Genomic DNA, 21,115 nt, shown 5'->3' with positions numbered 1-21,115 from the left:
ATTTAGAAGAGCGAGGAGTGATTTGATTGAAGTTGATCAGATCTTGCATAATCTTGACAAGGTATTTGTCAAAGGATGTTTCCTCTTGTGGGTCACATCAGAACTAAGGGGCATGCTTTTAAGATTAAGATTCATTCTTTCAGGTCAGGGATGAGAGTTATTTTCTCCGGGCAACTTCAGAATGCTTCACCTCAAAAAGCAGGTGTGGATGGGGTCATTGAATATTTTAAAGATAGAGATAGATAGATTTTTGTTTGGCCAGGGAATAGAGGGTTATTGAGGGTAGATGGGAATGTGGAATGGTGCAGCAGACTCAAGGGGACTAAATGTTCAACTTCTCCTGTATATTAGAATTTGCAGGAAACCTAATCTTAATTATTATTTTTTGACTCTGCTGCTAAAATCTACTGCCGTAGTACTTTTGGTACTGTGATTGACTCTTGTTGTTGTTGTCCGTGCTTGGGACACCATAGTCAGTTTATTTTGTTAAAAACACTTGACCCAAGTACTCATGTCAGTGAGGAAGACAAAGGAACGCAGAATTTAGTTTGTGGTTCAATTCAACTTTATTCCTTATTAAAACATGAGTATTTCCCAAATTCCTACAATATTTACTCTCTCTGGCTCAGTCTGAGAGATGACATTACCTGCAATGATCCATGCTGAGCCCTTCCTGTCTGATGTAAGGCTGGCTCTCTTCCATGAAGATGAGTCTAGCAGGTCAGGGCAGATCTCCTCCTGGGTGGTCTTGGGTTGCTGTAAAGTCTTCCACCAAAGACCTCAGAGGTCATGAGCAAGATTCAAAGTATCCAGTAAAGTTGTGCAGCATCCTTCATAGTTTCCATGCCAAGGATGTGTAAAGTGAACTTTCTGTGGCAGTATCTGAAAATCTAGATGCCAGAAAGTCTGATGCTTCTGCAACGTACAACCCTCTGGCTAGTTATGACTGGTTCCCCGCCTCCCAGAAAATCATCCTGACCTCTTTTTGAGCTTGGTTTCCACTCTTCTCTGTAGCTGATGGTTGCTGTTTAATTTGGTTTATTCAATTTTCGGTCCAGCCCCATTTCTCTGGCTGTGGGTCAATTTAGAATGTCTAATTTTGGGCCAGTGGTCGCTTGACCACACAGCCTCAAACAGCAAAAACCATACATGCATTCATTCAAAATGGTAATCCACCATAGCCTTTTTACTGACTCCCATGTGCAGAGAATGAATTGAATTGAAAAAATGCTTTAGATATTGATTGTACCATAGCTTTCTTTATCTAGTCATCTTATAATTTATAAATGGCTTTTCAAGTTCAAATAATGACCAATAATTTAATTGTAGCTGACATGTTAAAGGTAGTGATTGGTTGGCATCCTGTTGCAAGTTTGGCTCAAACCTTGACTTATGGTACTTTTGTGAAATGTGTAATGAACACTACCTTTCTTTAAATAAAGAAAATGAATAATGCATCTGTCATATTTTAACAATTCTCAGTGGATTAATATGTACTAAAATTTGCTGCCAAACTAGTGGTGAGCTTAATGTGCATGTCCATATTAATGTGTCAATTTCCAGCAATTTGTGTCGAGAAAACATAACGTGAATTTTATAGGCCATCCATAAAAAGGAAAGCAGGGGTGTGCACCTGTAAATTAGGGTGCCTTGGTGCCAGCAGCTCCTCCAGAGCCACCATACCCCCACTTTAATTTTATGAGCATCAAAACCCTTAAGTGGGTGATTAATGCTCTGATTTAATTGATTGTAGGAGTTGCTGGAGCTCCATATGCAGACTGGCTGTTTTACTTTGGACTGCTAGCCAGTTAATGGGTAAACAGTGCTTCTTGCTGTCTATCCTGTGCCCTTTGGACGCCCCTCATCAAAGCTTTACCCCCTGCATGTTCACCCTCTGCTCTATTCAGTCACAAATCACCCCCTTTCAGGGATCAGAGTCAAAGTGTGGCGCTGGAAAAGCACAGCAGGCCAAGCAGTATCTGTGGAACAGGAGAATCTACATTTTGGGCATAAGCCCTTCATCAGGAATGTGATTGGTGATTCCTGCTTATGCCCGAACCATTGATTCTTCGGCTGCACAGATGCTACCTGACCTGCTGTGTCTTTCTAGTGCCACACTTTTTTTGACTCTGACCTCCAGCATCTGCAGTCCTCACTTTCTCCTTTCATGGATGAGCCTGGCCCCAGCAAGATTTCAGGTGTACATAGATGTTCAAATCCAATTGCTGAAAGCAACCTCTTTGGCCTACCTCTAGCACCAACAATGGTCGCACTCCTGCAACTACTAATCTTGACTGCTGACAGCTTTGTGGCAGGACCTGCTTTTGAGATTGGCCTGCTTTTGAGATTGGTACGCGACAGGAATTCAATCTATTACAGGGCTATCACCCAAAAAAATGAAAGCAGTGAGAGCTGACTAAGCAGAGACAATCTTACAGGGATACTGGGAGCCCACTCTGTTTATAATCCACACCATAAGTAGAGCATTTCCAATCTCAACCTTGCATTGGTTCTGCATTTTAACATTAATGGCCAGTTGAACTTGCATAAAGTTACACCTGTTACTTAACAGCCTAAATATAATTTTGGTTAATTGAATCCTGTTGTACTAAGGATATTGTGAAACTTGAAAAGGTTCAGAAAAGATTTACAAGGATGTTGCCCGTGTTGAAGGGTTTGTTATAGGAAGAGGCTGAAAAGGGTGGGGCTGTTTTCCCTGGAGCGTTGGAGGCTGAAGGGTGACCTTCTAGAGGTTCATAAAGTCATGACGGGCATGGATTGGGTGAATAGCCAAGGCCTTTTTCCCAGGGTAGGGAAATCCAAAACTACAGGGTATAGGTTTAAGGTGTGAGGGGAAAGCTTTAAAAGTGACCTAAAGGGTAATTTAATCACACAGATGGGTGTATGAAATGAGTTGCCAGAGGAAGTGGTGGAGGCTGTGCTACTGAACTGTATAGAGAACTACAAGTAAGAAAATAATGGTAACTGTTACAGTGAACAATTGCAGGTTGTGTGATCTAGGTGCATCCACAGTTGAAGGAATTGTGATGTAGCATGTTCCTTTCTCATGGGTGGCAACATAAACTGTGATTTCTATACTTGAAAGACTTTACCTTCAATATTGGAATTATTAATATATTTCATCCTTCTATACCAATGTATAATTTAAACCGTATCTGATAAGAGCAGTTTTGATTAGAACTCCTTTTATTAAAAGAAGAAAGTGAAAAGTTATTAACTGCAAGTAATTATTAACTCCGTTGTACATTTTTGTATTTTTTAGGAAACTGACCCAGAGTTTGACCACTGTGCGGTCTGCATAGAGGGATACAAATCTAAAGATGTGGTTAGGATTCTGCCATGCAAGTAAGCTCTTCCGTATGTGTGCTAACACTTGCCACTTCATGTTATACCTTTTGCAAGAAAGGATGATGTTGTCTTTCTGATGTAATATTATTTTAAAACAGTAATTATATGCCTCTTAAACAAAGGAAATATCCCAAAGTTCTTGGCAAAAGCGATGAATACAGAAACATTAGAAGAGAAGTAAGGGAATTTGCAAGGAAAATAATTAAAGATATGCACATTAAAGGTGATAGTTGGAGATTTTAGAAGGATAGTTACAGAATGTTGCTGACAAGGTTGCTGACACAGCTCAAGTATAGGGAGCTGAAGTATACGCTAAATTGGAATGGAATCTTGATTAGAATACACTCAATCATTGGAGAGAATGTTGTGAAGAGTTTCAAAACAGTGCCAGAAATGTGTGTTCACATAATTGGGAGAGGATTGACTTGTTGAGCCTATTTATCTCTTGAAAAAAAGAAGTCTGAGAGATGACTTGATAGAGAGATTTAAAAGACTGAACATTGGTGTGCAAAGAATATTGTGCAAGAACATTAAAGAATCATAAGGAATGAAAGGAAATAACTCATCAACTCCTGTGGTCTGGTCTGGTGCTATCAGAATGCTCCCCTGATTTTTGTTTTGCCTCTTCTTCATATCTATGCCTGATCATCTTTGTGTGTTTCCAAAGGGGAGAGTTTAGGAGAAGCTGGATTTTAAGTTATAAACTTAAATTAACAATTCCATTGGTTAAAGATAATTCACAATGGGCATCCACTTTCTTGTTAAGTACAGTATTTTAAATCATGTTTGTTGGTCAGGAAAATTGGGGAATTTGGTTAGATTGACTAATTTTTATTCACATTTGTGATGATGCTGGGATTAGTTGGACTTGATTTCCTGCATGCTACCCAGTGAGTCATGATCGTTGTTGAGTGGTTGAAGAGAATTGTATGGCTGTATTTGAGGAGAAGGTAAGTAAAGATATAAGGGAGAAAGGAACAGGTGGCCCCAGTGGTAAATTTAATTGAGAAAAGATAGCAAGAAAATTTGAGTAGAGCATCAACACCAGGAGAGTAAAATTAAAATCAGGTGGAGGCAGAGTGAACAAAGGGTTTTATTTCGAACTTTTTCTTTAGCATTCAGTGCATTTTCTGCTGAACTTGGATCTGCACCTTTCAGCCTTTAAAATGATCTGAGGATGGATGTAAGAACTAGCAAACAGCACAAAATTATGGTAATTTTCCTTTGGCTTTGAGTGGGGTAGTGCATTATTAGGATACTCTGGAGGGAACTTAGAGTCTGCATTTAGCCTTTGGAATGTGACTTGAGTTCTGGAAATGGGAATCATTTGTATTTGCCTCCCCACCTTCACTGTTATTAAATTATCAAAAGCAAGTTTGAAATGGAAATAGGTGACAAAATTGTAAGAAAGGAGACAAGTTCACTAGAAGGTAGTTCAGTAATATAATTAAACAAGCATATCTCAGGAAGATTGTACTGGCCCTGGAGCGCATTCAGAGGAGATTCACGAGAATGGTTCCAGGGATGAAAAGCTTCACCTATGAAGAATGTTTGAGGACCCTGGGCCTATACTTTATGGAGTTGAGAAGGATGAGAGGGGCATCTAATTGGAACTTACAGGATACTGAATGGCCTGGATAGAGTGGTCGTTGGGAAAGATGTTCCCATTGGTAGCAGAGATGAGGATGTGAGGGCACAGCCCTAGAGTAAAGAGATAAACTTCTTCGAGAGTGGTGAATCTATGGAATTCACTGCCACAGATTGCTGTCGAGGCCAGATCATTGAGTATATTTAAGATAGGTTCTTGATTGTCAAGGGGATAGCGGGAGAACAGGGTTAAGAAACTCAGCAGCCATGATTGAATGGCGGAGCAGGCTGAATGGCCTAATTTCTGCTCCTATGTCTTATAATCTTAAAAGTAACCAAAGCAAGGAGGAATGACCTTTTCTTCAGGATTTAATTCTTGAGGTATTGAAATGTCACCCTTTAGTTCTGGGTTTGTAGTTCAGAAGTGAGGAACTGATGGTTTAGTCAGATGTAGCCTTGCATAGGATGCTGAATTTAATTTTGGATATCCTATAATGCGATGGTTGCATTCTTATGCAATCCCGAATTATAGAAGAATCGTGCTTTAGAAACAGCGCTTAAAGTGTTGACAATGTAATCGCGTTAGAGCCAATACACATTTTAAAAGCTTGCGCTTTAGAACCACTGTCCCCAATTCGTCGATTATATTACAGCAAATTCACATTAACGAAACATGCATTATACCAGAATGACCTTTGTTGACATTTGCAGGGGTGCAGTGCAAAATCATACCAAAATGTTGATTTGTATTTCCTTGAATTTGGAAATTCGAAGGATGGTCTAATTGAAATGTGTATAATGATTAAAGAATTTGTAAAATAGATAGAAACAATTTCCTCTGGTAAGGAACTGGAGTCCCGAACAATGAGGACACAATCATCAAATTAGAGTGAGATTACTTAACCGAAGTCAGGAAGCAACACTTCTTACAAAGGGTCATGGAAATCTGAAACACCTCCCCTTGTAAGACTCTGGATTTTGGGGGCCAATTGTATTTTTTTCAGAATCGAGCTTGCTATGATTTTTACAAATATTATAGAGACAGAGCAAAGACACGTTCATGAAGTTGAGGTACATATCTGCAATGATTGAATTGTGGAACAGGCAAAAGAGTCTAAATAGCCATTTCCTGTTTTCTTTAAATAAAGCAATGACATTTCACCTGAATTGAGATTTGATTTTTGGGTACAGTTCCTTCATTTCGGAGCCTAAATAAAAGTGTTGAGCATATTTGCAGAGTATGCTCTTATTTTGAGATTAAGATTGTGCAGCTATGCCCTGATTCTAGCTGTTCAAGGTCTGCCAAGATAATGATTGTAAAATTAAACCGGAAAACAACAGAACCAGAGGAGGGCATTTTTCAGCTTTAAGTCATTCTGTACTTGTTAAAATGCTACTATGGCTAAATCCACAGTGCAGTTTGTCTTATTGTTGCCAATGTTTTACATAAGTCTGCTTAAAAAGAAATAAATTCAAGAAATCCAATTTAAAAATAATCAATATTGAAGTTGTTATTTTTTCCCTTCTGGGAATGAACATTAAGTGTACTCCTCCTGTGTTTTAGTAATACGACCAGAATAATGACCGCTTTATCAAAGCCTTATTGCATTTGAATCATCCAGATGCATTTACATTTTATTGATAGGTGTTGACCTCATACAGAACACATCTCTCCTCAGTATCGTAGTATAGAAATTAGCTTCCAGTTGGAAAATTTGCTCTCAATTTCAATGGGTTGAAACTGACAATAAGAACAAAAAATACTATAACCTTTATTCCACATCCTTATCAAGGATCTACCTAATCAAAAGTTGAATGATCACCTGTAATTGTCAAATGTTGCATGTGGTATTAATTATGTTACCAGAAAACGTTGTAAATTGTATTTTACCATTATTTTGCTCTTCCATGTTATCCATCTTAGTATTAAACAAAACATAATCATCCAAAAGACAAAATATGGAAAGTAACAGGAAAAGTAGATCTGATCTATCAAGTCTGACTTTCAGATGCAGCGTACATGCATAAACAACACTCATTGCCGCTTTGCTCACCCATTTGCAATCCCAATGGACAATAGCTTTGTAGTTAAGGTCTTGATACAGAGGCCTTGTAAAAATCCATCCAGATCACTAATTTATTTTTATTGAAGAAAATCATTCAAGAAAATCAAACCTGATCACCCTTTCAGTTCCACAGCAATGTGATTAGGTTTTTAATATCTTCTGAAATCATCTAAAGAGCCTCTTACTCGTTATCAATCTGTAAAGCCACCTGCTTTGATCTAAGTACTGAAAGCTACGATGGCTTCTACAGTGCTGTTAAGGAAGTGCTAGGTTTTTGACCTTGAATTGATGGACAAACAGCAATATAGTTCCAAGTTCAGAATCATGTATTGCTTGAAGGGGAGTTGGCAAGTGGTGGTGTTTCCATGCACGTGCTGTCCTTGTCCTTTTTAGGTGGTGGAGGTCACTGGTCTGAAAGGAAATATCGAATCTTGAGTTCCTGCATTCAGCTTATAGATGGTACTACTGCCACAGTGGGCTACTGATGGAAGGAATGAATGTTTATTGTGTTAAATGAGTGCCAATCAAATGTGTTGTTTTGTCTCACACGAGTTGAAGCTGCCATAATTGAGACAAGTGAGAGTATTTTATCACACTCCTGACTTGTGCCTTGTAGCTGGTTAACAGGCTTTAGGGAGTGATCTTGAGATTCCTTAACATGGACTTCTGACTCTCTGAAGTTTGGCATTAGGCCATTATCACCCACTGCCCTTGCTTGTTTGATAAATCATTAATCCCTCATTAACACCATCTGGAAGAAATACTGATGATAACATGGGCTTTAAGCTTGTCTCGCCCAGAATACATTGTGTTTAACACCAAGTATACCATGATAACTCCATTGCTGACTGGACTAGCTGAACCCTGAAGAATAGAGTTACCAGTCAGGGCTTGCAGCAGATAGTGAGTAAAGAGTACAAGGTAAAACCTATTGAACTGTCAAAATTAGCGTAGTGCTGGAAAAGCACAGCAGGACAGGCAGCATCTGAGGAGTCGGAAAATTGACATTTAAGGTTGTATTTACTGTATCCGTTGCTTCTGATGCAGTCCCCTCTACACTGGGGAGACTGGACGCCTACTCGCAGAGTGCTTCAGAGAACATCTCCAGGACACCCACACCAACCAACCCCACTGCCATGTGGCTGAACACTTCAACTCCCCCTCCCACTCTACCGAAGACATGCAGGTCCTGGTCCTTCTCCATCACCACTCCCTTACCACCCGGCACCTGAAGGAAGAATGCCTTATCTTCTGCCTCGGAACCCTTCAACCGCAGGGCATCAATGTGGACTTCACCAGTTTCCTCATTTCCCCTCCCCCACCTTACCCTAGTTCCAACCTTCCAGCTCAGCACCATCCTCGTGACCTGTCCCAATGTCCATCTTCCTTCCCACCTATCAGTTCCACCGTCCTCTCCAACCTATCACCTTTACCCCCACCTCCTCCTATTGCACTCTCAGTTACTTTCTCCCCAACCCCACCCATTTCCCATTTATCTTTCCACCCCCGAGGCTCCCAGCTTCATTCTTGATGAAGGACTTTTGCCCGAAACGTTGAATTTCCTGCTCCTCGGATGCTGCCTGATCTGCTGTGCTTTTCCAGCACGACTCTAATCTTGACTCTCATCTCCAGCATCTGCAGTACCCACTTTCGCCTTGTTCCTGTCAAATCTAACTTTCGCAAATCCATGTAACATGACAGTCAGTGATCTAAATATTTATATTCCACCTCTCAAAAGGCCAACAATGACAATAAGATTGAGCGACAGGTCAGCTGCGCCACACCAATCTTCAACGGACTACAGTACTGAATGTTAAACAACAAAAACCTCTGCAAGTCAACAAAATTGCCAGCATGCAGATCATACTATATTGCAGTGAGATCTGGACTGTCAGCAACACAAGAGTGCTCGAGATAATACCTCTGGCATATCTTCCAATTTCAGTAAGGGAACAAATGCTAGTATCTTTTTGAAGCCAGTTCTGCAAGTTTTTATTTTATTTGATTTATTATTGTCATGTGTACTTCTAGGTACTGTGAAAAGGTTTTTGTTTTGTGTGCAGTATTGACAGATCATACCATATAAAAATCATAGGGTGAGAGAACAAAGCAAGGAATACCAAGTTATGGCTGCAAAGAAGGTGCACAAAAAGCAACATTAGATTTGAAATTTGAGAGATCCATTCAGAAGTCTAATAACAGCAGGGAAGAAACTGTTCTTGAACCTGTTGGTACATGTGTTTAAGCTTTTGTATCTTCTGCCTGACAGAAGAGATTACAACCATAGTGGGAGAGGTCTTTGATCGCTGTCTTTCCGAGCTATCTTCACAATCCTCTCTCGTTTTTTTTATGGTCTTGGGAAGAGCAGTTACTGTCCCAAACCATGGTGCATCCAGAATGAATGTCAGATCGTTGGTGATCGTCATTCCTAGGAACTTGATGATCTTGACCATCTCCTCCACAGTTCCATTGATATAGATAAGGGCGTGCCTTCCTCCTTGCTTCCTGCAGTCAGTGCTCAGCTCTTCAGTTTTGCTGACACTGAGGTAGGGATTGTAATTATTACACCATGCCACCAAGCGCATTATCTCATCATTGTTTGATATCTGGCCTACAATGGTAGTGTTGTCAGTGAACTTGTAGATGGAATTCGGACGAAATTTGGCCACACAGGCAAAGTCTTCATGGTTTCTGGATTGGAGTAACCATATTCAGTGCAAGGTCTTGACTTTTCAATTCTTTAAAGCCAGTATTCCAGGAGAGAATAAATTAAATGTTTCAAGGACACTTTGAAGCTTTTCGAGAAGTGCAGCAGCATGACACAAACGCCTAGGAGGATTTTGCTAGGAGCCAATCAAAATGGCAGCAACCTTCCCAACATGCTTTGAGTCCAAATAGCATAACACCGAGGTAGAAAGGTGGCTGAGAAGGAAAGAAAAAGAAGCAAATCCTGACCTTGTATCTCATTGAACACTCTGTCCCGTGTGTTCTGGATCTGTGGGTTGAGAATCTGGCTGCTTCGTCACATGAAGATCTATAGCAGAAACTCTAAGTAGGCATCATCGGCAAATCGTGGAACAACCAACAATGATAATGACATTAAAAGTTCAATCTTTATGGAGATTGAGGCCTGTTGGCAAACTGAAAATGCTTCCCTCTGCAAATCTTCTCTCAACCAGATCTCCCCACAAAAAAAGCCACCAACTTTATCTTGTGTGACACTCCAACTTTGTGAAATGGCATAGATTCAGAACAGACCTAACCACTCAAAACAAAACATCACTTATGAACTGTGGGCCATCAGAAGCAACAAAATTGTATTCCATCATGATTTGTAACCTTGTGGTCCTTATTTCCCTCACTTTGAACCCAGATGATACTCTGCCTTCTTGGTAAACAATGAGAAGTGTAGATAGGTATAACAGGAGCAGCCGAAAAGGCATCATTAAAACGAAATGCCAGTTTGGTGAAGTTATAATGTCAGATTATATGTATGCTAAACATTGAAAATGGGTGCTGTAGTCTGAACCAAGCGATTCCCCCATATCCTATGGATCAGATCAAAGCTTTGCAACTCCCACGCATCCATTTGTGAATGACAGACAATTAAACACATAACTTCTGGAACCTTTCCCTCCTGTTATCACTAGCTTCAAAAATTGACTGATTGGAAAACATGAATGCACAAGACAGAATATTACAGTCTTGGAGCTGATTGCCAAATTTACGACCTAGTTACGAACCAGTAAATTTATGTTTAAAGCAGACAAAATGTGACATCCAGGGGACTTGCAAAGAGAGTAAAGCCACAAAATTGTATGGTTTTGAACAAACAAAGTAAACTTTACTATACAATAATAGAATAGTAATACAAAGAACATAGAACAGTACAGTACACGCCCTTTGGTCCTTGATGTTGTACCGGCCTTTTATCCTACTCTAAGATCAGACTAACCTGCATACCCTTCCATTGTGCTAACTTCCATGTGCCCATCCAAAAGTCACTTAAATGTCCCTAATGTATCTGAGTCTACCACCACTGCTGGCAATGCATTCCACGCACCCACCACTCTCTGTATAAAGAACCTACCTCTGACATCTCCCCTAAACCTTCCTCCAATTACCTTTAAAATTATGCCCCCTCATGATAGACATTTCCGTTATGGGGAAAAAAAGTCTCTAGCGATCCACTCTATCTGTGCCTCTCAACATCTTGTACACCTCTATCAAGTCACCTCTCATCCTTCTTTGCTCCAATAAGAAAAGGGAAAGTGAGGTCTGCAGATGCTGGAGATCAGAGCTGGAAATGTGTTGCTGGAAAAGCGCAGCAGGTCAGGCAGCATCCAAGGAACAGGAGAATCGACGTTTCGGGCATAAGCCCTTCAGGAATGAGGAAAGTTTGTCCAGCAGGCTAAGATAAAAGGTAGGGAGGAGGGACTTGGGGGAGGGGCATCGGAAATGTGATAGGTGGAAAGGGGTCAAGGTGAGGGTGATAGGTCAGACTGGGGTGGGGGGCGGAGAGGTCGGGAAGAAGATTGCAGGTTAGGAAGGCGGTGCTGAATTCGATGGATTTGACTGAGACAGGGTGGGGGGAGGGGAAATGAGGAAACAGGTGAAATCTGAGTTCATCCCTTGTGGTTGGAGGGTTCCTAGGCGGAAGATGAGGCGTTCTTCCTCCAACCGTTGTTTTGTTGTGGTCTGACGATGGAGGAGTCCAAAGACCTGCATATCCTTGGTGGAGTGGGAGGGGGAATTGAAATGTTGAGCCACAGGGTGGTTGGGTTGGTTGGTCCTGGTGTCCCAGAGGTGTTCTCTGAAACGCTCCGCAAGTAGCCGGCCTGTCTCCCCAATATAGAGGAGGCCACATCGGGTGCAGAGGATGCAATAGATGATGTGTGTGGAGGTGCAGGTGAATCTGTGGCGGATATGGAAGTTTCCTTTGGGGCCTTGGAGGGAGGTGAGGGGGGAGGTGTGGGCGCAAGTCTTGCACCTCCTGCGGTTGCAGGGGAAGGTGCCGGGAGTGGAGGTTGGGTTGGTGGGGGGTGTGGACCTGACGAGGGAGTCACGGAGGGAGTGGTCTTTACGGAATGCTGATAGGGGAGGGGAGGGAAATATATCCTTGGTGGTGGGGTCCGTTTGGAGGTAGCAGAAATGACGGCCGATGATGCGCTGTACATTGAGATTGGTGGGGTGGTAGGTGAGGACCAGTGGGGTTCTGTCCTGGTGGCGGTTGGAGGGGCGGGGCTGAAGGGCGGAGGAGCGGGAAGTGGAAGAGATGCGGTGGAGGGCATCGTCGACCACGTCGGGGGGGAAATTGCGGTCCTTGAAGAAGGAGGCCATCTGGGTTGTGCGTTTTTGGAACTGGTCCTCCTGGGAGCAGATGCGGTGGAATCGAAGGAATTGGGAGAATGGGATGGCGTTTTTACAGGGGGCAGGATGGGAGGAGGTGTAGTCCAGGTAGCTGTGGGAGTCGGTCGGTTTGTAGTAGATGTCCGTGTTGATTCGGTCGCCTGAGATAGAAATAGAAAGGTCGAGGAAGGGGAGGGAGGAATCTGAGACTGTCCAGGTGAATTTGAGGTCGGGGTGGAAGGTGTTGGTGAAGTGGATGAACTGTTCAACCTCCTCATGGGAGCACGAGGCGGCGCCGATACAGTCATCGATGTAGCGGAGGAAAAGGGGGGGGTGTGGCCAGGGTAGTTGCGGAAGATGGATTGTTCCACATATCCTACGAAGGAGGTTGAACGAGGAAGTTGAACAGTTCATCCACTTCACCAACACCTTCCACCCCAACCTCAAATTCACCTGGACAGTCTCAGATTCCTCCCTCCCCTTCCTCGACCTTTCTATTTCTATCTCAGGCGACCGAATCAACACGGACATCTACTACAAACCGACCGACTCCCACAGCTACCTGGACTACACCTCTTCCCATCCTACCCCCTGTAAAAACGCCATCCCATTCTCCCAATTCCTTCGACTCCGCCGCATCTGCTCCCAGGAGGACCAGTTCCAAAAACGCACAACCCAGATGGCCTCCTTCTTCAAGGACCGCAATTTCCCCCCCCGACGTGGTCGACGATGCCCTCCACCGCATCTCTTCCACTTCCCGCTCCTCCGCCCTTCAGCCCCGCCCCTCCAACCGCCACCAGGACAGAACCCCACTGGTCCTCACCTACCACCCCACCAATCTCCATGTACAGCGCATCATCCGCCGTCATTTCTGCTACCTCCAAACGGACCCCACCACCAAGGATATATTTCCCTCCCCTCCCCTATCAGCATTCCATAAAGACCACTCCCTCCGTGACTCCCTCGTCAGGTCCACACCCCCCACCAACCCAACCTCCACTCCCGGCACCTTCCCCTGCAACCGCAGGAGGTGCAAGACTTGCGCCCACACTCCCCCCTCACCTCCCTCCAAGGCCCCAAAGGAAACTTCCATATCCGCCACAGATTCACCTGCACCTCCACACACATCATCTATTGCATCCTCTGCACCCGATGTGGCCTCCTCTATATTGGGGAGACAGGCCGGCTACTTGCGGAGCGTTTCAGAGAACACCTCTGGGACACCCGGACCAACCAACCCAACCACCCTGTGGCTCAACATTTCAATTCCCCCTCCCACTCCACCAAGGATATGCAGGTCTTTGGACTCCTCCATCGTCAGACCACAACAAAACAACGGTTGGAGGAAGAACGCCTCATCTTCCGCCTAGGAACCCTCCAACCACAAGGGATGAACTCAGATTTCACCTGTTTCCTCATTTCCCCTCCCCCCACCCTGTCTCAGTCAAATCCATCGAATTCAGCACCGCCTTCCTAACTTGCAATCTTCTTCCCGACCTCTCCGCCCCCACCCCAGTCTGACCTATCACCCTCACCTTGACCTCTTTCCACCTATCACATTTCCGACGCCCCTCCCCCAAGTCCCTCCTCCCTACCTTTTATCTTAGCCTGCTGGACAAACTTTCCTCATTCCTGAAGAAGGGCTTATGCCCGAAACGTCGATTCTCCTGTTCCTTTGATGCTGCCTGACCTGCTGCGCTTTTCCAGCAACACATTTCCAGCTCCAATAAGAAAAGCCCTAGCTCCCTCAATCTTTCTCTAGAAGACATGTCCTCCAGTTCAGGCAGCATCCTGGTAAATGTCCTCTGCATCCTATCTAAAGCTTCCACATTTTTTCAATAATGAGGCAACCAGAACTGAACATAGTATTCCAAGTGTGGTTCTAACCAGGACTCTGTAAAGCTGCAGCGTAACCTCGCAGCTCTTAAACTCAATCCCCCTGCCAATGAAAGCCAACACCCCATATGCCTTCTTAACAGCCCTAAGAACCTGGGTGGCAACTTTGAGGGATCTGTGGACATGGAACCCAAGATCCCTCTGTTCTTTCACACTACCAAGAACCCTGCCTTTAACCAGTATTCTACATTCAAATTCGACTTTCTAAAGTGAATGATTTCACACTCTTCCAGGTTGAACTCCACCTGCCACTTATTGGCCCAGTTCTGCATCCTGTCAATGTCTCATTGAAACCTGCAACATCTCTCGACACTATTCACAACTCCACCAGCCTTCGTGTCATTGGCAAATTTACTAACCCACCCTTCCACTTCCTCATCCAAGGTATTTATAAAAATCACAAAGAGCAGAGATCCCAGAACCGAGCCCTGTGGAACACCACTGGTCACCGAGCTCCAGGCTGAATACTTTCCATTTACCACCCTCTTCTTTCAATGGGCCAGCCAATTCTGTATCTAGACAGACAGGTTTCCCTGTATCCTTTCTTACTTTCTGAATGAGCCTACTATGGGGAACTTTATCAAACGCCTTGCTAAAATCCATGTACACTGCATCCACTGTCTGATCCTTGCCTCCTCAACCTTAAGTAGGCTTCCTTTTTTTTCTCTTGACTTGATGGTCCAAATACATTGTCTTCCAAGATTCTTTCAACCTAGCATCCCTACCTTGCCTCAGTGGGGCAAACCTGTTCAGCACGATCAGCAAACTCCACATTTCTATTGTGCCTTTCCCCGATAACATCTATTCTCAATTTAGGCGCCCCAGTTCCTGCCTAATAGCATTGTAATTCCCCCTCCCCCAATTAAATACGTTCCCATACCGTCTACTCCTATCCCCTTCCATGAGTATAGTAAAGGTCAAGGAGTTGTGAGCACTGTTACCGAAATGCTCTCCCACCAAGATATCTGACATCTGACATGGTTCGTTGCCAAGCACCAAATCCAATATGGCCTCCCCTCTCATCGGCCTATCTACATATTGCTTCAGGTACCCTTTCTGGGCACACCTGACAAAAACTGCTCCATCCAAGTTATTTGAACTAAGTGGATTCCACTCGATATTAGAGAAGTTAAAGTCACCCATGACAAAAACCCTGTTACTTCTGCACATTTCCAAAATCTGCCTCCCAATCTGCTCCTCCGTATCTCTATTGCTATGGGGGTACTGTAGAATACTCCCAATAAAGTGACTGCTCCTTTCCAGTTTCTGACTTTCACCCATAATGACTGTGTAGACAAGCCCTCCTCAACAATCTCCCTTTCTGCAACTGTGATAGTGTCTCTGATTTCTCCACCTCCTAAAAAGTTCTGGCAAACCTCCCGCCCAGGTTATTGGTGGTCCTCCTTATACAGGTCCTGGAAGGATGGGTTCGCATATTATTATAATACAGTCAATGATACATGAACGAGTTATTTCTAATGCACATTAGCATCTGGCAAATATGGGTGTTAGAGTGAGATCGATCCCCCAAACCATAGCAGATACCTCACAATGGGGGTGGTACGGTGGCTCAGTGGTTAACACTGCTGCCTCACAGCACCAGGGTCCCAGGTTCGATTCCAGCCTCTGGCGACTGTCTGTGTGGAGTTTGCACGTTCTCCCCATGTCTGCATGGGTTTCCTCCCACAGTCCAAAGATGTGCAAGTCAGACGAACTGGCAATGCAAAATTGCCCATAGTGTTAGGTGCATTAGTCAGAGGGGAAATGGGTCCGGTGTGGACTGGTTGGGCCGAAGAGCCTGTTTCCACACTGTTGGGAATCTAATCTAAAAATGGGACATCAAATCTCACTAAATTTCACAATAGGTTACAATTCTTGGTTTACTCATCTGACCTTGAACCTCGCTCTCAAGAAATGCTCCGTCATTGACTCATGACTACTCCCGTTCTGATCAATCACCCTCATTTTCTGGGCTGCACTTACCTGGACTCCAAAACTGCATTCCAGCACTCATTCACAAGCATAACTCCAGATCTTTGCCTGACAGCTGGCTTCACCAGGCTGAATTGCCTCTGGGTCTTTTGCCTAAACTTTTTTCTTGCTCAGTTGCACTCAGCAAGTGTGGCATGTGGGATTCTGAGTTCCTCATGGCTTCCTCCAATATAAAGTCACTTCCTTGGCTCCCCACAAATTCTTTGGAGTCCTGATTTCTTCATCTGAATGAGGAACAAAAGTAGGTCACTCAGCCTTTCAAGTCTGCATAGTCATTCAATAAAATCAAGGCTAATCCGATTTCATCCTCCGTTCTATATTCTTGCAGCAGTTAACTGCTCACTTATCCCTGGGTTCTAACAGCATAGAACTATCCAGCTGCACTTGTCTCTTCACTGTATTTCCTCATGTATGATGGAGTGCTCTGCACTTGCTTGTTGAACTCAATTTTTATAATCAAAAATCACAACACCTGGGTATAGTCTTATTTGGAAGTACAAACTTATAGCGCTGTCCTTCCATCAGGTAGCTATAATCTGTTGGACTATAACCTGGTGTTGTGTGATTTTTGACTTTGTCCACCCCAGTCCAACGCAGGCACCTCCACATGGTTAATTTTTATAGCACAGAAACAGCTGAACATACAAGACAACACAACCATATGATTGGTACGCATCCTCCACTAAGTTTTAAGTTTGCCACTGGCACATCGTTACACAACAGCATTTAAATGACTTTCAAAGGCTTCTTCGAAACACCTTCCAAATCAGTGACCTCTACTGCCTAGAAATTTGAAGAGGTGCATAATGAACACCTAAAGGTCCATCCAAATTTTTCCTCATCCTAATTGAAAGTACATTGCTATTCCTTCACTGTTGCAGGGTCAAAGGTCTGGACCACCCTATTTAATACTGGAAAAGCGCAGCAGGTCAGGCAGCATCCAAGGAACAGGAGAATCGACGTTTTGGGCATAAACCCTGAAGAAGGGCTTATGCCCAAAACGTCAATTCTCCTGTTCCTTAGATGTTGCCTAACCTGCTGCGCTTTTCCAGCAACACATTTTCAGCTCTGATCTCCAGCATCTGCAGCCCTCACTTTCTCCACCCTATTTAATAGCAATGTTGGTGTGCCTACATCAGGCAAATTGCAATAGTTCAAGAAAGTTGCTCACCACCACTTCAAAGGCAGTTAGGAATGGGCAATAAAAACTGGCCTTGCCAGTGATGCCTGCACATTGTAAACAAAGTTTTAAAAGTACGAAACCTTTGTCAGACAAGACATCATTGCCAAAGTTTAATTTTGGAACAATTCTTGAAAATTCTTCTCAGTTCCTTAAGGAAATTGGTAAACTCCAAGTTAATTGCGCTAAGCATAACTATTCAAAAATAATATCACTGTATGCTGCATTTTTGAGGAAATCTATGAACCGCAGATTTGCTCCTAGCTTGTTGGTCTCTGCCTATTATAACTTGCTAACTATCTTGCACTTTGTATTATGTGTCAGCTGGATTAAGAATTTGTTGTTGATTCAGTCTGCTACAACAGGCAGATTCTGTAGATATGTAGTTAACTGTTGTTTATTATCAGAAGATCTGGAGTTATGCTTGTTTTGGAGTCCAGGTAAGTGCAGCCCAGAAAATGAGGGTGATTGATCAGAACGGGAGTAGTCATGAGTCAATGACAGAGCATTTCTTTGGAGTCTTTTAAACTAATCTTGCTAGCAATTAATCTGAGAAGAATGTTATTATGAAACAATCTAAATGTAATAGTCTGGTTACACAGTTAAAATACTTGTTTATTCGTGTTGCTAATTGACTTTTAGAATGGAGTAAAACAGCTTTTAATATATTGTAGCACTTACTGTCATGAGTCTTTCAAAACTAATTATGCTTTATCTTGTTTCAGGCATGTCTTCCATAAACATTGTGTTGATCCCTGGTTGAATGAACATTACACTTGCCCCATCTGCAAACAAAACATCCTGAAAGCCCTTGGATTGCTGTTAGGGGTAAAAGCAAGTTTTATTAATCTGTTTATATAGTTTTTGTGTACTAAACGTTGCAGAAAAATGATATGAAACTCCCCTAGAGCTTAGGCTATGTTACATGCACTTCCCAGACAGACTTCAGTAATAATATAGCAGTGAGGGAGCAGGTACAGTTTTTAAAAAATCAAAGCGGGCAGTTTTATATTTGTAAATAAACTTAAATTACTGACAAATTTTCCATCCTATTCAGCTCGATTGTACGGGCGTGATGAAGGTAGTGTTTTTGTATTCTCTCATTAAGATATTTATTTCAGTAATTCTATTGAGAAAATTTCTATCACAATTCCATAATGCCCTGTTGAAATTTGATACCCAGCTTTGGTTGTCACATTGCTGTGCCAGCTAAACACATCTCAAGGATTGAGAGTCAAATATGTGCTTGCAGATGAAAGAAAAAATCCATGCCAGCAAACTTCTTCAAATTAAGTGGTCAATGTCTAATGGAACAAGTCACTGTAAATTATGCGAAGGTCGAAAGCTTGGTAGCCTAACTTCACCATGAAGGATGTGCGAGTTTTAAAGGGACAGTCATTTCCTCAATTGAGATTGCCGGGGGGTGGGGGGGGAATAATTAGTTTATATAAAATAAAATATTTGTAAACATCTGAATCCATAATTCATGTGTCTTAGAGGTATGGCTTTTTTAGTTTTAAGACTTCAAGTATTAAATGTAATAGAAATGAAAGCAAATGAAGGGCAAATACGAGGAGACCTTTTAATTATTCTTTAAACCACATGACTAATGTCTAATGACGTCAAAGTTAGAAAGGGTAAAAATTGCACAATGGTAGGCTTTTTTTGAACTTTTCGTGGGGACAGAAGATCTCTAGTTATTTCAATAAGCTATTTGAATCATTTATGATATTTACAAATCAAGGCAGCTAAAAGCACTTTTGTACATAGGGAAATAGGGAATCATGGAGTTTGGAGAAAGAGCCATTAGAAACAGAAATTGTGTGAGTCACAAATTCAGTTTGCTAGATAAAAGGCAATAGATTATACTTGTGTTTGGAACATGCCAAATATGCCATATTGCTGTGGAAATGTTCCTTTCTTTAACTTTATCATTATGAGAGCTTTGCACATGGAAGCAGACAGAGGTAATTACAGCTTGGTCTTGTGTAATTTGTAGCTGAGTCAAGGAAGCCTGGGTCTTCAAACCAATATTGCCTGGAGGCTTAAATCAGGATAATGTCCACATCTTAGATTAAAATATTTTTAAAACATTTTTTCCTTTTTGTGCTTGTCAGTGGTTAAATAAACAGTTATTTGGTGTCTTGCAGCCAGATGTACACTGCGCAGAGAATTCAACGCTTGATATGGAGAGATCAGTCAGAGAATCGCCCTCCAATCAGAGGTCCATGCCTATTGATGTGACGAATAATGGTTCCATCAGTCTTGAACCACTCCGTTTTCTGGGAAGCTCACCGTTGAGTCAGGAAGAGGAACCTGTGCCACGATCTAGAGAAATGAACGTCACTGTAACCAGTAAGGTTTTCCATAGTCAATAACAGAAAGATAAAGAGAACAAAGTATGAAGCAATGGTGTTGTTTTTCCCTCTTAAAGAATAAGCCAATTCATTGATGTTGCCAATAACACAACTTTTATGTTTGTTTATTTGAAAAGAAGGGTGCATACAGAAGTAACTGGAAATGTATTCCATCAAGTGATATAGTAAGATATTCCATTTCTATCACATGGAGCATTTAATACTTTTTGGTCCAAATGACATTTTCTTTTGAAAATGTCTATCAAAATTATTGCTTTAGATTATGTCATTATACCTAACAAAAAGGAAGGCTGACCATTTGATTGTTTCTGATCTAAGACCATATAATTCAACGATGAAGCTATATTTAAAAATGAGAAGTTTAAGGGTGCTATGGTGTGGTGGTAGTGTCCCTACCTCTAGATTAGGTGGCCTGGGTTCCAGTCTCATCTCCAGTGATGTGTAGAAACACCTGTGAACAGATAATTCAAAAAGATATGAAATGTAGAGATGTTTTGAAGTGTGGTTTGCTGCCACCATGTGGCAAAATAAATTTTTCCAACATAACGTGAGTAGTTTGGCTTTTGCAGCATTCAAAATTGTTTCTATTTTGAATTTTTTTGTTTCCCTTCTCTTCTTACACCTTGCCCAAAAAGTCTTGTTCACTTTCATGAGGGCTTAAAGGAAACTTAAGGTGCATTTTAAACAAAAAAAAAACTTGCTAATTATTATGTTTGAAGATTTCCATTGAGTTAGAATAATGCTCAACTGGTAATGTATCCTAGTGTTTGTTTCATTCTCTTTGCATTTATGTGGCTCTTTTTTTTACCACAATGGTTTCATAATTATCTCTGGTCTGAAAATGAGTGGTTTAATGGATAGAATTAGGGCTAGTATGCAAAGTTTGCCTTGAAGTATTCATCTTCATTGGACTATGATCTATTGATTTGATCATTGTGGAATATTTTCTTATGTTTTATATCAGTCGTTGAAATAAGCTGTTATACTGCTGACATGCACTTACTAAGCTTTGTTGCTGCACTGCTGGCTCAGCGACTTGCTCGTCACTCTAACAAGCTACTAATTTTGTGCAACATTTTTTTTGCCTCTACTCAAACTGCAAAGCTGCCATGAGATTTTGTGCAGGGTCAACCTGTGTGAAACAACAGAGTAAACTATGCGGAAGTTTCTGAGAAACTCTAAAATAACTGGATCTTCCAAGTTGCAATTATTTTATTTTAAAAATTTTGTTATTTATGCGTGTAACACTTGATGTAGCAATATTATCGATGTAGAGGACACATTTAAAGAAATTGATG

General features: G+C 42.1%; 1 protein-coding gene across 6 annotated transcripts in view; it reads left to right on the top strand.

Annotated features, from left to right (window-relative positions):
* The window catches only part of rnf130 (ring finger protein 130), a 170,044-nt gene that overhangs the window by 107,134 nt on the left and 41,795 nt on the right, over nucleotides 1-21,115 (top strand). For all 6 annotated transcript variants that reach the window (XM_087995135.1, XM_087995133.1, XM_087995137.1 and 3 more), the window contains exons 4-6: nucleotides 3,284-3,366; nucleotides 18,165-18,267; nucleotides 19,590-19,794. In XM_087995135.1, coding sequence (XP_087851261.1) covers nucleotides 3,284-3,366; nucleotides 18,165-18,267; nucleotides 19,590-19,794 — 391 coding nt within the window. The remainder of the gene's footprint in view (nucleotides 1-3,283; nucleotides 3,367-18,164; nucleotides 18,268-19,589; nucleotides 19,795-21,115) is intronic.

Source organism: Chiloscyllium plagiosum, unplaced genomic scaffold, assembly GCF_037043375.1.
Source record: "Chiloscyllium plagiosum isolate Xiang-an unplaced genomic scaffold, Cpla_swu_hap1 HiC_scaffold_16, whole genome shotgun sequence".
Taxonomy (NCBI): domain Eukaryota; kingdom Metazoa; phylum Chordata; class Chondrichthyes; order Orectolobiformes; family Hemiscylliidae; genus Chiloscyllium; species Chiloscyllium plagiosum.
The sequence above is the reverse complement of the archived record's forward strand: the minus strand, read 5'-3'. Positions and strand labels throughout refer to the sequence as shown.